The sequence below is a fragment of the Neopelma chrysocephalum genome, unplaced genomic scaffold (assembly GCF_003984885.1).
Source record: "Neopelma chrysocephalum unplaced genomic scaffold, ASM398488v2 Primary Assembly neopelma1_82, whole genome shotgun sequence".
Lineage (NCBI taxonomy): Eukaryota > Metazoa > Chordata > Aves > Passeriformes > Pipridae > Neopelma > Neopelma chrysocephalum.
In genome coordinates this window covers 1,335,330-1,350,616 of record NW_020897744.1, presented here as the reverse complement: position 1 = coordinate 1,350,616, position 15,287 = coordinate 1,335,330, and the positions used below count along the sequence as shown (strand labels likewise).

Sequence of the window (15,287 nt, the reverse complement as noted above, 5' to 3'; positions counted from 1 at the left end):
GGATAACAGCGGATAAGGACGGATAACGGCGGCGGGGAGCCCAGTCAGCCCCCCCAGCCTTCCCGAGCGGCGGCGGGCGGCAGGGCGAGAGTTAAACGCGTGGGGGCCGCCGGGGGGGGGGGGCTGCCTTTGAGTCACTTCCTCGCAGGGGGAGGGAGGCTTTTGGGGCTGCCGAGCTGCCTCGACAGCCTGGCTCACACCCTGAAGATGAGCCCTGCCCGCTCGCCTCCCCGCCGCCCCAGCCGGGCTCCCCTCGCCGGCCCCCGCTGACCTCCCCCCGCAGCAGAAAGGATGCGGGTGCTCTCCTAACCCAGCCCCGGGCACCTTTCCCGGCCACACTCGTCTCGCCTGCCCGGAGCCGAATCGCGATGACGGAGGTGCTGGTGCAGCCGGAGGGCAGCCCCGGCCCCGTGGGCGAGCAGCCGGAGCGCGGCGTGGAGGAGCTCGAGGGGAAGCGACCCCCCAACACGGGCGCCCGGCTCTGGGGCAGAGTGCGCAGCAAACTGCTCCGGCAGAAGGTGCTTCTCGGGGGGAAAGGGGGAATGGCTGGAGGGGACCGCGGTGGGCTCTGGGTGTCGCTGGGCTCTGCTGTGCATGGCTTTTTGGTGGGCAGTTTTGTGGGGTGAGGGGCTCTGCCATGGGGGGCTTGTGGGTAGAGCGAGTGCTGTGTGGTCCGTGCACGGAGCTGTTTGGGTGCTTTGGGAGCTCTTAGGTGCAGTTGGCAGCCTGTGAGGTGCTTGTTTTCCTCCTCCCCTGTCCCTCTGTGTGCTGGGGAGCTGGGAGAGCTGAGCTGTTTACACAGAGGGGTCCTGCAGAGGAAGGGCAGGGAGCCCCACTGCTCAGCCCCGGGGCTTGCCCAGGAGGTAGAGATGCTTGTGGGCTGACCAGGGGTGGGCTCCTGGGGTCCTACAGCACCCGGTGCCTGTGTATCCCCTCTTCCTTGGTTTGCAAACCCTCCTCCCGGGTCCATCCAGGCTTCCCTCAGCTCCCAGCTGTGTCGCAGCCACATCAGCCAGTGCTGCCCGTCTTTGTGGGAGGACAGGGGCGGGCAGGGGAGGGGGACAGCACCCTCACAGGCTGTCCCAAAAGCCCCATGGGAACCCCTGGGGGTTTCCCTGCGTGGGGTCCCCCTGTGCAGGGAGATGCTGGCCCGGGGCTCAGCTGTGACCACGGGCAGGAGCTGCCTGGGCCCGTGGGGGCTCGGTTTGGCAGCAGCGGGGCCGCCTGTGACGCAGCGGCATTAACCTCGATTCTGTGCCGCTGCTCCCGCAGAGGGATTAAGGGGCAGCGAGGGCTGTGTGGGGAGGCTGCCCGGGGGCTGCCGCCGGCTGTTGCTGGGTCAAAACAAGAAAGGGTTTAGTTTCTCAACCCCACACGTCCCCATTGTGGCCGCCAGCTTCCCTGCTGGCTGCTGCCCGGGAGCGCTGGGGCTGCAGAGCAGGATGTGACCCCGGCGTGGTCCCGATGTGCCGCGGGCGCTGCTGCTTCTCAGGTCGCTCTCAAATGGGGCTGTGAATCGCTGCTTTTTGGGGCGCTGTGCTTTACCACTGGCAGCCTTTGCTGGTGGGGGGGCTGCTCTGCCCCACAGCACCGGTCGGCTCAGAAACTGTCTGTTCCCTGAGGAGGGAGCTGCTGGCCTGAAGGTCTGGTGGGGGATCTGCTGGCTGGAGCCAGGGCGTCCCTGGGTGTTCATGGATGCAGCGCTGATGGGAAGGAACGCTGGCTGTAGCAACTCCTCTGGGATCCTGCTCCCCAGGGCTGTGGCAGAGATGACCTGGCTCACTGAGTCACCAGTTTGCTTCCGATTGCTTCACCCCAGGCTGACAGTTGGGTGACCTCATGGGCGTGAGGTGTGAGGAAGGGACATGCCCAGCCTGGCAGCCCCTGCCCTGCTGCAGCACCCTGGCACTTGGGGCCCTGGAGAAGCCACCATGAGAGTTTGGAGGCCTCTCAGTTCCTTACCTGGGAGCTCTGGAGACCCAGCACTGCCTGGGTCTGTCTTGGCTGCCACAGCCCATGTAGGAACTGTATCCACAGTGCCACAGCCTGGAGGTGTCTTGAGGACAAAATTCCAAGATGTGGCCTCATCCCCTCAAGTCCAGAGTCGCCCCATGCACAACACAAGCAGCAGGCAGCAGGGTCAGCACCAGCAGGACCGTGGGTCCCTCTGCCACGGGAACCTCCCCAGGACACACCAAGTGCTGCTGGGCTGCCGGGATGTTCATCGCCTGCCATGCTGCCGCCTGTTCCTCCTCAACCCGGGGCCTTGTCCTACAAGCAAACACCTTTGGATAATTTGGGAAACCAGAATGATAGCATATCCTTGTGCCAGGAGCAAGAGTTGTTTCACCTCACCGTGGATGAGAGCAGCACTGCAGTGGATGCTGGCTTGGCACAGATACTACCACGGCTGAGAGTGCCTGAGATGCAGGAGGGAGTGGCCTGAGAGGTGCTGGTGAGCTGGCTGAGGTGTTTCCCCAAGCACAGGCTGGTGTTTGAAGCCCTCTGACCCGCCCTAGAGGAGCTGACACCTCATCCTGCACAGCGCTGGCATGGAGGCTGCTCCCCAGGGCTCCCAGCCCAGCAGTTCCCCACTGACCTGGGATGTCCCTGCATCATGCTGGAGCAAGGCAGCTCCCTTTGGAGGAGAAGGAGATGGTGGTGGTAGCTGAGATGGGGTGTTTGCCAGCGCTGTGTGGGCAGGAGCTGCCTCTGGCTCTGTGGGTGGATGCTCCCATCCATCCTCCCACGCCTGGAGACGAAGCATTGGACGTGGCTTTGCTTCCCTTGGGGATTGGGCAGCGTTGTGGGCTGCCTGCTGTGCGGAGTGCCGGAGGGAAAGGTTAGAGGAGCACCAGGGCCAGGCCACAAATGGTGTCCCAGGGGTGCTCAGGGGCCTACCCCAGCTGTAAGGTAGCTTGGGCTGGTGAGGCCAGCAGAAGTAGCCCAAATTCGGGCCATGCTGGCCGCTGCGGGGAGCTGGATGGGGATGATTCTTCCCATCCAGGGGGAAGGGACCGTGGGGAGGTGACGGGCTCAGGGTAAGGTCTGTGGCACTGGTGGCAGCCAACCTGGCTTTTATTAAAGCTTTCTCCAGAGCCCTGCTAAAGCCCTTCCAGATGTGAGCTGCCAGGGCCATTGGGGCCGGAGGGACCTGGGGCATGGGGATGGGGAAGGCGCGTGTGGTGGTTGCAGTTAAAATCGTGTTGCAGAGCAGGGAGGCCCACGGCTCCTGACATGGTTGGGGGGCAAAGGGGCTTCGCTTCTGCTGCCATGAACAGGATGAGGATGTGTGGGGAGAAGGGATGAAAGCCCCTGGGACAGGTGCCGTTGGGTTGGCGTTGGCTGTGGTGGGTGCAGGGGGATCCGGTGGTGCGGATGTGCACAGAGGATCTGGAGCAGCAGGGCTGGAGCTGGCAGTGGTCTGGCTGCAGTCTCGTGATCCTGGTGTCCAGACCTGCTGCAGGGTCCCATGGGAGCCCAGGGCAGCTGCAGCCTTCCTCCTCCTCCTCCTTCCACTCCCCCCGCTGCCGTTCCCAGCAGCCGCAGGGCTGGCACAGAGGAAGCAGCGTGGCACTCACTGGGCTCTTCCATGTGCCGGGCTGTGCTTCCATGTCCCGGGAGGGCTCTGTGTCAGGAGCCATTCCTGGACCATGCTGGAGACAGCAGCATTTCTGCCTTGCTGGAGATGACAGTGTTTCCCGTGGCACTGTGGTCGCTGAGGAGCTGCTCGAGCTCACCACGACACAGGACTGGACATGGGACGATGCCACTATGCTGGGTCTGTGCTGAGAGCCAGGGCAGCTCGAGCCTGTCCTTGGGACCGTGGGGTCTTGGTGTGCCAGATGGGACATTAGTGACCCCTGAGTCCCCCCATGACATGCAGTGACTTCATGGGCAGGGGAACAGCAGCTCTATGGCTGCAGCAGCAGCTCTGGACATCTTTGCGCTTGCCTGGAGCATCTCCCAACCCAGCAGCTGTGGGAAACTCCTGTGTCCTTGCAGAGTGACCTCGTGTGCTTGGTGTGAGTGTCTCCTGGCAGCTGTGTGCCCCCAGCCCTGGGAGCCCCCGCCAGCTCCCGCATCCCATCCCCTTCCCCAAGGGGACATTAGTGCCAGGCTCTGCCCCGCTGCCTGCCCTGTGCATTACAGGGATCGATGGGGCTGGGTCGATACCACCAGCTGGGGACCAAAAAGCCCCAAAAGGCAACTGCACCCATCTCTGCCCAGCCCTGGGGCCCGGAACCCACCGCGGCACGTGCTGGGGCCTTGGGAATGCCGGCACCTCTTCGCAGCAGCCGGGCGCCGGGGCAGCGTCACCGAGTCCCCTGCTAGCCCCAAAGCCAGAAATAGCGGAGCCTGTCATTCCCAGGGGTTATAAATAGCCTTGGCTATGGGGAGATGTTGTTTTTCTGCATGGAAAACGCTGCCCTAGTTCTGTTTCATCAATCTGCCGCTAGAAATAGTCCTAATTTCTTGGAAATTTCTTGCTGCTCGGGTGTGTGTTAAAGCACTGCCTCGCAGGGGCTCCAGGGAGGGCAGGATGGGGAGGCTGAGCCCACCTGGCTTCAGGGCATGGCCAGAGGGACCCCAGAGGGGAACCTCTCCATCCTCTTGTCCTGAGCAGCATGTTGCCCAGGAAGAGCATGTCCTGTGCCCTACACCATCTGTGGATCAAGGGTTTTTGGGGACACCAGGCTGGCATGGGGCTGTGTCCCCGTGGAGCTCACACACCATCTCTCCCCACAGCTGGACCCTCAGGCTGTGCAGACGAAAAATTGGCATATGGATGTGATTGAGATGAATGGGGTAAGTGGGGCTGGGGGACCCAAGCCCCTCTCTGGGATTGCAGCCCCTTCCCCGTGCCTTCGTGCCAACCAGGACTCACCCCCTGTCTCCCACAGATCAAGGTGGAGTTCTCCATGAAGTTCACAAGCAGGGACATGAGCCTGAAGAGGACCCCATCCAAAAAGCAGACCGGTGTCTTCGGGGTCAAAATCAGCGTCGTGACAAAGTAAATGCAGGGCTGGGTGGGCTGATGTGCTCTGGTCCCTGTGGGTCTGGGGTTGCACCGGGTCCCCTTGCTCCATCCTTGCACCCTGTTGTCCCCTTGCTCCCCCCAACACTGGGGAGCTCAGCTTTTGCTCTCTGCTGGGGACTTGCCCATTCCCTTCACCACCCCCATCCTTCCTGCCCAGCAGGCCCATCCTGCCCCTGGCCCAGGGTTTGCAGGGCTGGGCTGATCGCTGTGGGGTCCCCTGGGAGTCTTTGCTCACGGATCTGCTTCCCGAGCCAGGCGCGAGCGCTCCAAGGTGCCTTACATCGTGCGCCAGTGCATCGAGGAGGTGGAGAAGAGGGGCATCGAGGAGGTCGGCATCTACAGGATCTCCGGCGTCGCCACTGACATCCAGGCCTTGAAAGCTGTCTTTGATGCAAGTGAGTGTCCTGGGGGAACATCTGCCCTTTGTGCCGTGTTCCTGGGGAGGGTTCACAGGCACTGAGACCCCCCTGCCCTGCAAGCCCAGGGTCTGGTTGTCACACTGCACGTGTGCAAAATGTGCTGCTGTGCCCGGGGAGGGGCTGGGCGTGAGGAGGAGGGTGTTGCTGGGAAAGCAAACGCCCGGAGATCCCAGTCCTTGTTTGTGCTTCGATGCCTCTGAGCTGCTGCCGCTCCTGGCTGGCTCGTGGGAGACACTGAGTCAGGGAAATGTTGCACATGGACTTGCAAATTGTTCCGAGTCCTGTTGCCCAGCCAGGCGGGAACCACTCGGGTTTTTCCCAGCCTCAGCCTGGCTAAAGGGGCTGTGAACCCAGCAGTGCTATCCCTGCCCTCCAGCTGGCAGCCTGCCTGGAGAGCTGGAGTGATGAGACCCAGAGGGGAAGGAGGGCAGGAGGCATCACGTGTGGGTGCTCTCTGGACAGATAACAAGGACATCCTGGTCATGCTGAGTGACATGGACATCAATGCCATCGCCGGCACGCTGAAGCTGTACTTCCGTGAGCTGCCCGAGCCCCTCCTCACTGACAGACTCTACCCCGCCTTCATGGAGGGGATTGGTAAGGCCTTGGGGATGGGGAAGGGATTGGTGTCCAAATGTGGCTCTGTTTGGCATTGCCTGCTCTGGGCTGAAAGACTCCCAAGGGTCCTTCCCAGCTCGACCCACTTGGTCCTGGCTTGTTCTTGCTGGCTCCAGGCCAGCTCAGGGCTCGTGGTGCTGCTCCCCAGTGCCACACCCTGACTGCTGGGGGGCATCTGGCTGTGGTGGGTCCTGCTGCTGCACCACACCCTGTCCTGAGCCCTCTCCCTCTTTGTCTACAGCCCTCTCAGATCCTGCTGCCAAGGAGAACTGCATGATGCACCTTCTCCGCTCTCTGCCTGACCCCAACCTCATCACCTTCCTCTTCCTGCTGGAGCACTTGAAAAGGTAACGGCTCAGGAGCTGTCTGGGGCCGGTGGGAGGTGCAGGATGGGTCTGTCTCACTGCTTTGCTGTGGGGATGGGACATGAATGGAGTTAGAGCTGCTGTTTGATTCCTGTGCTGCCTGCACAGGAAGTGGGTGGTGCAGTGCTGGTGCAGAGCAGGGCTGTGGGCAGCAACCTGGGCCAGCAACAGCAGCTCAGTGTTGGGCAGGCATGGAGGGTCTCTTCCCTCTCCCTGCCCCTCCAAGAGGGTGCAGCCCCAGGTGTGTCCCACGTGCCCCATCCCTCTGGGCTCTGGCATATTCACCAGGGTCCTGGCCAGGCTGCAGCCTGTTCAGACCCTTTGGCTGATGTTAGTGTCGGTTTTCCACATCTCTCTGTGGGTCCTGTAGGATGCTGGAGGGATCCTGGAGCTGTTCTGCCCCCCCAGAGCAGCCCCTGGTGCCCCAGGACCACCACTGGGGCCTGTGCTGTCCCTGGCCACTGATGTGGGTCAGCTCTGCAAGGAGCACACGTCCTCTGGCAACATGCAACTCTTGGCTGCTGCAGCTGGTGTGCAGCTGGTTGGGTGAGCTCTGTGGGGAGCAGCTGGCCTTGGCACAGGACAGGGAATCAACTGGAAGCAGTGCAGTGTCCCCCTGAGCAGGAAAGCAGTGCTGTGTCCCTTGCCACCTCTCCAGCAGTAGCCCTTGCAAAACAAGGTGCAATAATCCCTGTCACCTGTCAGCAGTGGGTGGCCAAGACCCCGAGACAGTCAGCTCTGGGGACACGTCCCAGAGGTGCAGGTGACACCCTGTGAGTGTCAGCAGTGCTTGGTTTGACAGGCTTCATCTTGTCCCAGATGAAGCCCATCCAAACCTGGGGATGGGCAGTTCTGGGGGTCACTGGGGGCCTGAAAAATGTGGAGGGCACAGGGTTGTGAGGAGGGCAGCAGGGCAGCACACAGAGCCTGGCCAGAGCTGGCCACGAGCTTGGGACTGGGGCTCACAGCTCATGTTACTTGCATCATGAAGCCTTTTTTTTTTTTTTTTCTCTGGTTTGGCTAAAACCAAACAGAAAAAGTGATTGATGCTGGGGGATGGGGAAGGAAAAATCCCTTTCCATCCTGAGAACCGGGCACAGCCAGTTCCCACATCTGCTCCCCTGGCCAGGGCTCAAGCAAGCAGCCTGTGCCGGGGAGCACAGCTGCCTCCTAACATGGCAATGTTGTGGTCCTGCTTCCCTCGATGCTGGCAGGGATCCCACAGGGATCTTGGGGCAGGGAGCCTTGTGGGGAGTGGGTGCAGGGGGCACAGGCTGGTGAGGAGCTCCCGTACCCTGCCAGGATGGGGAGGGTGGAGGCCCCGCATCACAGCAGTGAGGGCTCGGTTGCTGCCACATCACACCCGGGGCTCCCGGCCAGGCCCGGCGGCTCCGGAGGAGGCCGTGAAGGGGGCAGAGCTCCCTGCCCTGCACCTGGGTTTTCTGAGGGCTGTAAAGTGCAGTGGCAAGCTGGAGGTGCCTCCCTGGGACTGGGAGAAGGGAGAGCAGCCCTCGCCCCCCACATCACCCCATGGCTGCCCTGCTGCAGAGCAGCGTTAGGGGCTGACACTCCCTCTCTCCCCGTACCCCACAGGGTGGCTGAAAAGGAGCCTATCAACAAAATGTCTCTCCACAATCTGGCCACGGTCTTTGGGCCGACACTGCTGAGACCCTCAGAGGGGGAGAGCAAGGCACACCTCACCTTGGCCTCCGACATCTGGTCCCACGATGTGATGGCCCAGGTAAGAGCAGTGCTGGGTGGGGAATGGAGGGGTTCACCTGCCTGTCTGGGTAGATTTGTCACTCTTTGCTGCACAGGGACAAGCTGGGAGGTGGCAGCTCTTTCCCTTTCTGGAGTAACACCCCCCATTTGCCTTCTGCAGGTCCAGGTCCTTCTCTACTACCTGCAGCATCCTCCCATCTCCTTCACTGAGCTGAAGCGCAACACACTTTACTTCTCCACGGACGTGTAGCCTGCAGGGAGAAGGCACCAGCTGCAAACACTCCCAGCTCCCTGCTGGGGGACATGGACTGGATCGCAGCCCCCAGGGAGCCCAGCCCGGACCCAGGACGGTGCCTCCTGCAGCTCCTGTACAATCGCGTTCCAGGGGCCCGGTCCCACCGTGCCTCTCTGTAAAGTAGTCGTGTCTTATGTCCCTCCTTGTGTTCAAGAATTGTTTTTATGTATATTTGCTCAACGGAAGAGGTAGTGACTGACAAGGGCTGTGGACACAGGCTTCCCCCTTGGCTAGTTTTCTCCTGGACTCCTTTCCGCCCGCTCACTCCTACCAGGCACCCCTGATGCCTGCAGTGCCCCACGAGTGCCTGTTTTGCTGCCCAGCTCCCTTTGCCCCATGCCTGCATGTGCAGCACTGGCTCGCCCAGGGCCTGGGAGCTCACGGGCCTCCCTCCCCGGTGATGGTGACGACCAGCTCTGCTTTGACTTGCTGCCTGCGCAATCGTTGGACCCTGTGCCTGGATCCCGCTCTGGCTCGAGCAAACCTGCGACCGCGAGAGCAAAGGGGCAGGTGCTGCTTCCTCCTCGCCTCAGCTCTTCTGGGTGTTTTCAGGCCAGTCCCCTCTACAGCCCTAATCCCGTGCTTTGCCTGTGTGTGTGTAGCATGGCGGTTACTTCCCTCGCTGGATCTCGCCTCATTTTGGGATAACCCCTCACACAAGGCTGGAGCGAGAGGTGCTGTGCTGGTCCCAACCCACGGCAGGCTGGAGGGATGGCCAGCCAGGCAGGTCTGCTTCCTGTGCCACGGGCTGACCCCATGTCTGTGCTCTGGCATCGATGGGGTCCCATCAGGGCACGTGGATCCCAAATTTCCCCAATGTGGAAATTTGGCAGGGCACAGGGTCCCCGCTGTACACCTGTGAGGCACTTGCGCCCCTGCCAGCCCAGCACTACCATGAGCATTGAATGCACCCTGTGGCAGAGCCTGCCAGGGCAGCAGCATTCCTACTGTGGCCATGGGAACGAGGAGGTTTTTGTTTCCCTCCTTGGCCTTCCCCACTGCACCGGGCACATGGCAGCACATGGCCCTGCCTTAGAGGCAGCCAGGCTGCCAGAGGCAAGTGCTCTGGAGCAACTGGATGGCCACCCAGCCTGGAAAGCAGCACAGAGGGACAGGAGGAGGAAAGCCTTCATGGCCTTCCCATCTGAAGGCAGAAGTGCTTCCTCTGCCGCTGGATTAGCCATGCCTGGCCAGCTCAGGTCTGTCTCGGTGGCTCCAGTTCTTGTCCCCTCCCAGGCTGATGACTGGAGTTGTCAGGCCGTGTCCCAAGGCAGGACGGCCATGTGCCTGCACTCGCTGCCAGGCTGTGCTCCGGCCACCCGAGTGCCTGGCTCCCGAGATGTCCCCAACCCTCCCACCCTCCCAGGTAGGTGTTGGTACCTGATGGGACACGAAACCTTTCGCTCTGTGAGCTGAGTCCGTGTTCTTGTGGGAAAAGCCCCCCCCCACCTGCCCGACTGCGTTGGCCCTGTGCTCTCCTGTGCCAAATGGAGATGGATGAGAAGTGACCAAGCGTATCCCCGACAGCGGCGTTGCCTTTTCCCTCCCCACTAACGGACTGTTCCAGGTAGAGCCCGGCCCCCTGCCCCCGATGCACCAGGTATGTCCTCAGCCCACCTCCCTGGGGAAGGCAGCACCTGCCAGCCCTGCACCAGCAAAGCAACTAAGGAGGGGAGGTCTCTCAGTCCCCCTCCAAAGGGCTCACACTCCAGACCCTGCTCCTCTTGACTACCAGCTAAACAGAAGGGAAACAGCATTGCAGAAAATAACCAGGCGTCTGTCTTGGCCCTGGACCCAGCAAGGAGGCCGAGTTTTAGATCTGACTGCACAACGGACCCCTGTGTGTGTCTGATTTGTTACATGTGTCCAACTCTCTGTCCACGACACCGTCATTCCAGATGGAGACTCTGTACAGCCAAATCTCCCCCCGTGCGACAGTGGCTGGAGGCCTGGTCCCCATGACTGGCTTTTGCTTGTTCCTACAGGAAGGAAAAAGAGGGGGGGTGGACTCTTGCAGCTACAGGTAGAATAGAACTGTTAATTAATATTTGACTTTCAAAAGTTGTTAAGGATATATTTTTGTTTGTGTTCTGTTTCAATTTCTGTAGATTATAAACTTTAAATGGCTGTAAAACCATGTGAGGAGAAAAAAAAATGTTAATAAAAATGCAAAGCCCTGATATTTGCACAAAAGAAACCCTGTGGTGTTGCTGTTTGCACTAACTGATCACCTTGGCATCACAGCTTCTACTCTTTCTGTCATGGAATTCTTGCTAGTTGCACTTCAAGCCAGTGGTATAAGCACAGGCAGTGTGCCAGGCAATATTTGAAGAGATTTCCTATGGTTTGGGCTACATCCTTGCATTTTGGAGGAAAACAACCTGGACTGTCTGGAGCCAGCCTGTTTAATCAGCCTAGAATTACTCAAGCTTAAAATTCAGCTGACTTGCACAGCTTCTGGCCTGAGGATACTGAACAGGCACAGCAAGGGACATCAGGAGATCTGGAAACCTCATCTGATAGATCACATGGCGCTGTCTCCCCACTTCTGCGTGGGAATGGGAGACAATGTGCCTCCAAACTGACCACTGCATCAGCCAAACCACCCTGCTAGGATTGCTCCTCCAGGTAAGCACGTGCTGTCACTGTTCTGGGATGTCAAACTGTGGATGCAAAGGAGGGGAAGTGGGTGGGAGAACCTCTATTAGGTGCATGCACTGTATCTGAAATCCCACCGCCTCAAAAGGATGGTGGTGGCTGTTTACCTTTTTGGAGTGGATCAATGAAGGTTAAAAATGACCCCCTGAGGTCTGAGAACAGAGCTTCGTTAGAAGAGCAGGAGCATAAATCACAAAGGCAGCAGCTCCTGGAGCTACCAAACATATTTTGCCTTCAGCACCAATGTTCTGCAGAATAACACTTCACTCCCCCCAGTGTGTAGCACTGGGGCACTCTGAGATGGCACAGGGATGTGACAGGAAGCAGACTGTGTGCTGAGTGAATGCCCAGTTATCTGTTAAAGAGTGATTTAGTCTCACAGCTCTGCTTTCTAGTCTCACTATCAAACTGCTGGAACTAATGGGGCGAGCCTGGGGCAGTTAAAGCGGTAGCAAAATTCTTTGTACTCCCACAGCGAGGTTAAATCAGGCTAGCCAAGTGGCTACAGAGAATTATACTTCAGCAATAACCTCTTTTCTCTCCCCTTAAACTGTTTTTGTTCATCTGCCAGTAACCACATGGCTCTAAGGCTAAGGATTCCTTTCTGCTTTTCCCTTTAAGACATGGTAAAGAAATCTGGCGCTCATCTCTGTACTTATGAAATAAGACAAGTTGTACAGATGGTGGTTTGTCTTCAAATGGTATTTTAAGAAAAGCCTGGAACAAACTTATTTCTCCACAGGATCTTACCTCTCCCCAACAGAGTAGCAAGCTGCAAACTGGTAACTGTTAAACACTTGCAGCACGTTCGAACACGCGGTAACCTAAATCAGTGCATTTCTGCTCGGAGATTGTCCTCCTGCCTCTTTTGATGCCAGCAACAGACTTAATCAAAATCAGATTGAAAAAGCTCAGAGTCCAGGCGTGTTTCCTGGAAACTGACAGTCAGCTGATCCGTCCTGGAGATGCTGCTCTGTCCCTGGCTCCATCCTCACATACTCCCGCGAGTCTGCCCGGAGCAGCTCGCCCGGGCTGGGAGCCAGAGCGTTGTTAGTCATTCAGAAAAGCGGCCAACGCCGCCCCGCTCGCGCTCATCGGGACTCCAGAGGCAGTGGAAAGGTAAGCCTGGTGGTTGGGCCGTGGTGCAGGCTCTCAGCAGCAGCACTGGAGCTAAAGGGAAGGCTGCTCCCGAGGGATCCGGCTGTTACCGCAGGTAGTAGTCGACTGCAGCGGAGAAAGCGGCGAATCCCCCGCAGCCGATCACCCCGGCCTTCAAACCGGCTGCAAGGCAAGAAGGGGGGGGAAAATGAGGCAAAATAAGAAAAATACTTCTCTTCCCAGTACGCTGCGCTGGCTCAAAGGGGTCACACCTGCAGGAACATGGCAGTGCAGCTCCAGGGAACATCAGCACTGCCACTGCCCAAGGTGAGGGGGAGCCTGATCTACAACCCCCACAGTGGGACCAGCAGGACACCCTGGCTGGGTCCTGTGTTGCTCAGTCTCCACAAAGGGACAGAAGAGAACACGGCACTGGCCACTGCTGATTTTGGTGTGCTCTGATCTGAGCACTGCAAGTGACTTTGCGGGACTAGGGAGGGACAGGAAGAGCAGCTACGGCTCTGAAAGCTCTAAGAGGATTAGGTCGAGGACAGACACAACTTAACAAGCTCAATTAGAAGCACTTTCAAGAGAGCTTTCTTCTCTTTTATGCTCTATGGACAAGCTTTTTACTTTAGGAGAGGTGTGAGAAGTTTGATATTTCTGATGAGCAGAGCAGCTCTCTTCCTACTTGGGGCTTTCTCCAGATGTTATTACCACGCAAGGCTTCCCAAAGTCCCCACTAGTGCTGCTGGACTAAAACGCCAGTGCTCCTACTCCATAAATATGTTTGATATGTAAGAAAGGAGGAAAGCAAATTAAGTGTTACTGCCAGTGAAATAGCAGATATAAATAAAGCTCTGTTAACACAAGAGCTGTAGCTTCGGAGCTGTATATTTTTGGCTTCTTCCTCACTACACCACAGAAGAATGTTAGGTAGCCAACAGCATCTCCTCATTCTTCTTCTTGTGAATTCTGTTGATTTTCCTCCAATCTCACTGTCCTGTATGACCAAGCCTTCCCTACCCACACTTATCTTTGGAGCTGACAGGAAGATGAGGGCGCAGTCCTGTCAGAATGGAGCACATCCTCATTCACTATAGTCCCCGTGCAAAGAGGTCTGCAGTGTGTGTTCCACACAGAACACTGTGTGCCCTATAACCAAATTCAAGTCTTATCACAGAAACAGTTCCCAGCAGGCACCACCAACCTCTGAAGCCGATAGCTCCTCCCGTGATGCAGCCACTGATAACACTGTTCTTCCAGTCTGACTTCCCACGATACTGTGGAATTGAAAATCAGAGTCAACAAGTAAATACGGAATAAACACTCAGTATCTGCACTGACAGCAAGGAAGATTAAACGACCTTCCAGCCCCTTCTCAGCTGAGGATGTTTTTCCCTCCGTTCTCAGCAGATGGCCCTGCACTCCCAAACTTGCAGGGCCAGGAGAGGAGGAAGGAACAGGTCGCTGGGAGAGGTAAGACAAATCCATATGGTGCAATGCAGTGCTACAGGAAGGATCCTCAGGTGAGCTGCTACATCCCCAGAACATAGCACTGAACAAGAGCACTTGCTTAGAGGGTTTAAAAGTGCTGTGACTACCTGAGTGCAGCCCTGAGCCCAGGCAAGCAGCTGGTTCTTGGCACAGGTGAGAGCCACAGCACCTGCTGACAAAGATGCACTCTTTACATACCCAGGACATGCTGGATTTTCATCAGTGTAAAGACCAATTTGTTCTGCTCCACTGTGCAAGCAGATACACTTTTCTTTAGGTGAGTTAAGAAATAGCTGTGTCTTTCAATTAAAAGGCAGGACTCGAATTCATAACAGGGCAATTTTCCTATTTAAGAAAATGGATTATTGCTGAGCTGCACAAGTTCATTTCTTGCTGTAGGGGCCAGATGAAAACAGGCTAACTGTTACTTAAGAATTCCAATCAAAGGATCCCATTCTACATATGGAATTTTTAGGCACTCAAATTACCATGCTGCAACTCACCACTTGAGTTTTAAAGTAAAAACTACTTATAGCCAGGGTTTAAAAAAGCAATGCCTACACTTCCCAATACATTCAGGACAAACTGAAAAGGACTTTTCAAAGGGATTATACATACTTATGTGCATCTAGTACAAGATTACTAAGTAAGTACACAATAAAACATTTCTCAGTGCTGAAGAGGTTATTACTCACAGATTCCACCACGCACTCCGTGCAGGAGAACATGGCACCCACGATGGCGAAGTTCTTGGCGTAGGAGATGCCCCTCTGCCCCATGTCCTTGAGCACCTCCTTGGCTGTGGGCGTGCGATAGGGATCCTTGGGATCAAACCCCACGTTGGTGTCGATCCCAGCCGTGAAGATCCCGAACGCGCCTCCCAGGACAAACCCTGTCAAAGGCAAACAGTGGAACGTGAGCAGGGATTGGAGCGGCACATTCCCTGCGGGCTCCAGAGCAGCCCTGGAGCGCCACGGGGGCAGTGCGGGAGCACGAGTGGCCGGTCTGTGGGTACCGCGGACACCCGCTGACAGCCTGTGCTGTGCTGGGAAAGCACCTCCGCCTCTCCAAGGAAGGCAGACAGGCAGCGATCCCTCCCCGGGACCTGTGACAGCCACCGGGGGAGGTTTAAAAGGAGGAAAACCAAAGGCGGGGGCTGCAGCCTCTTCTCCATCAGCCTTTCCCGATTCCACAGGGACACCCCACTCCCGAACCGCCCCACAGCGGCTGCCCCGTCCCTCCAGCCGCCCCCGGCCGCTTCAGCCGCCGCACCTCCCACACAGGCCAGCGCCGCCTTGAAGGGGCAGCTCTCCATGACCCGCTCCACCATCTTCTGCTCCTCGCTCTTGGGGGGGCACGGGATGCCGCCAAAGACGGCGGGATCCCACGCGCGGGGCCGCCGCTTGTCGCCCACCAGGTGCTCCAGCAGGACGCTGTACTGCAGCGGCGGCGAGGGCGGCGAAGGCTCGCCCGGCACTGAGGGCGGCGGGGCCGCCATGACGGCCCTGGGACACCCGCCGGGGTTCGGCGGCGCGCCCGCGCCGCGCGCGTTGTCTCGCGGGAGTTGTAGTTCC

The 15,287-nt window shown here is 58.2% G+C and overlaps 2 protein-coding genes across 5 annotated transcripts in view; one reads left to right on the top strand and one right to left on the bottom strand.

Moving 5' to 3' along the window:
* The window catches only part of ABR (ABR, RhoGEF and GTPase activating protein), a 39,349-nt gene extending 28,692 nt beyond the window's left edge, over positions 1-10,657 (top strand). For 2 of the 4 annotated variants that reach the window (XM_027690922.1, XM_027690923.1), the window contains 7 exons: positions 4,750-4,809; positions 4,905-5,014; positions 5,297-5,436; positions 5,923-6,057; positions 6,320-6,425; positions 8,037-8,184; positions 8,326-8,593. In XM_027690922.1, the coding sequence (XP_027546723.1) occupies positions 4,750-4,809; positions 4,905-5,014; positions 5,297-5,436; positions 5,923-6,057; positions 6,320-6,425; positions 8,037-8,184; positions 8,326-8,415 (789 nt within the window). In that variant the 3' untranslated portion in view covers positions 8,416-8,593. Of the gene's footprint in view, positions 1-32; positions 519-4,749; positions 4,810-4,904; positions 5,015-5,296; positions 5,437-5,922; positions 6,058-6,319; positions 6,426-8,036; positions 8,185-8,325 lie in introns of those variants that run through there. The other 2 variants (XM_027690925.1, XM_027690921.1) reach the window with 2 other exon arrangements.
* Positions 10,658-11,802: 1,145 nt separating this feature from the next.
* TIMM22 (translocase of inner mitochondrial membrane 22) lies at positions 11,803-15,250 on the bottom strand. The gene is made up of 4 exons (XM_027690929.1): positions 14,986-15,250; positions 14,409-14,605; positions 13,427-13,499; positions 11,803-12,399 (listed from the first exon to the last, which is right to left on the bottom strand). Exons 1-4 carry the CDS (start codon positions 15,209-15,211, stop codon positions 12,323-12,325), a joined length of 573 nt encoding a protein of 190 aa, XP_027546730.1. The 5' UTR covers positions 15,212-15,250; the 3' UTR covers positions 11,803-12,322.
* Between the last annotated feature and the right edge of the window lie 37 nt (positions 15,251-15,287).

What these genes read in the sequence shown, in the direction of transcription:
- TIMM22 (XM_027690929.1), bottom strand. Translation starts at nt 15,211, where the DNA reads ATGGCGGCCCCGCCGCCCTCAGTGCCGGGCGAGCCTTCGCCGCCCTCG. An exon ending in CGGAGTGCGTGGTGGAATCT is followed by an intron (nt 13,500 to 14,408) that starts GTGAGTAATAAC and finishes TCAATTCCACAG; the next exon opens with TATCGTGGGAAGTCAGACTG. An exon ending in AGGAGCTATCGGCTTCAGAG is followed by an intron (nt 12,400 to 13,426) that starts GTTGGTGGTGCC and finishes CTTGCCTTGCAG; the next exon opens with CCGGTTTGAAGGCCGGGGTG.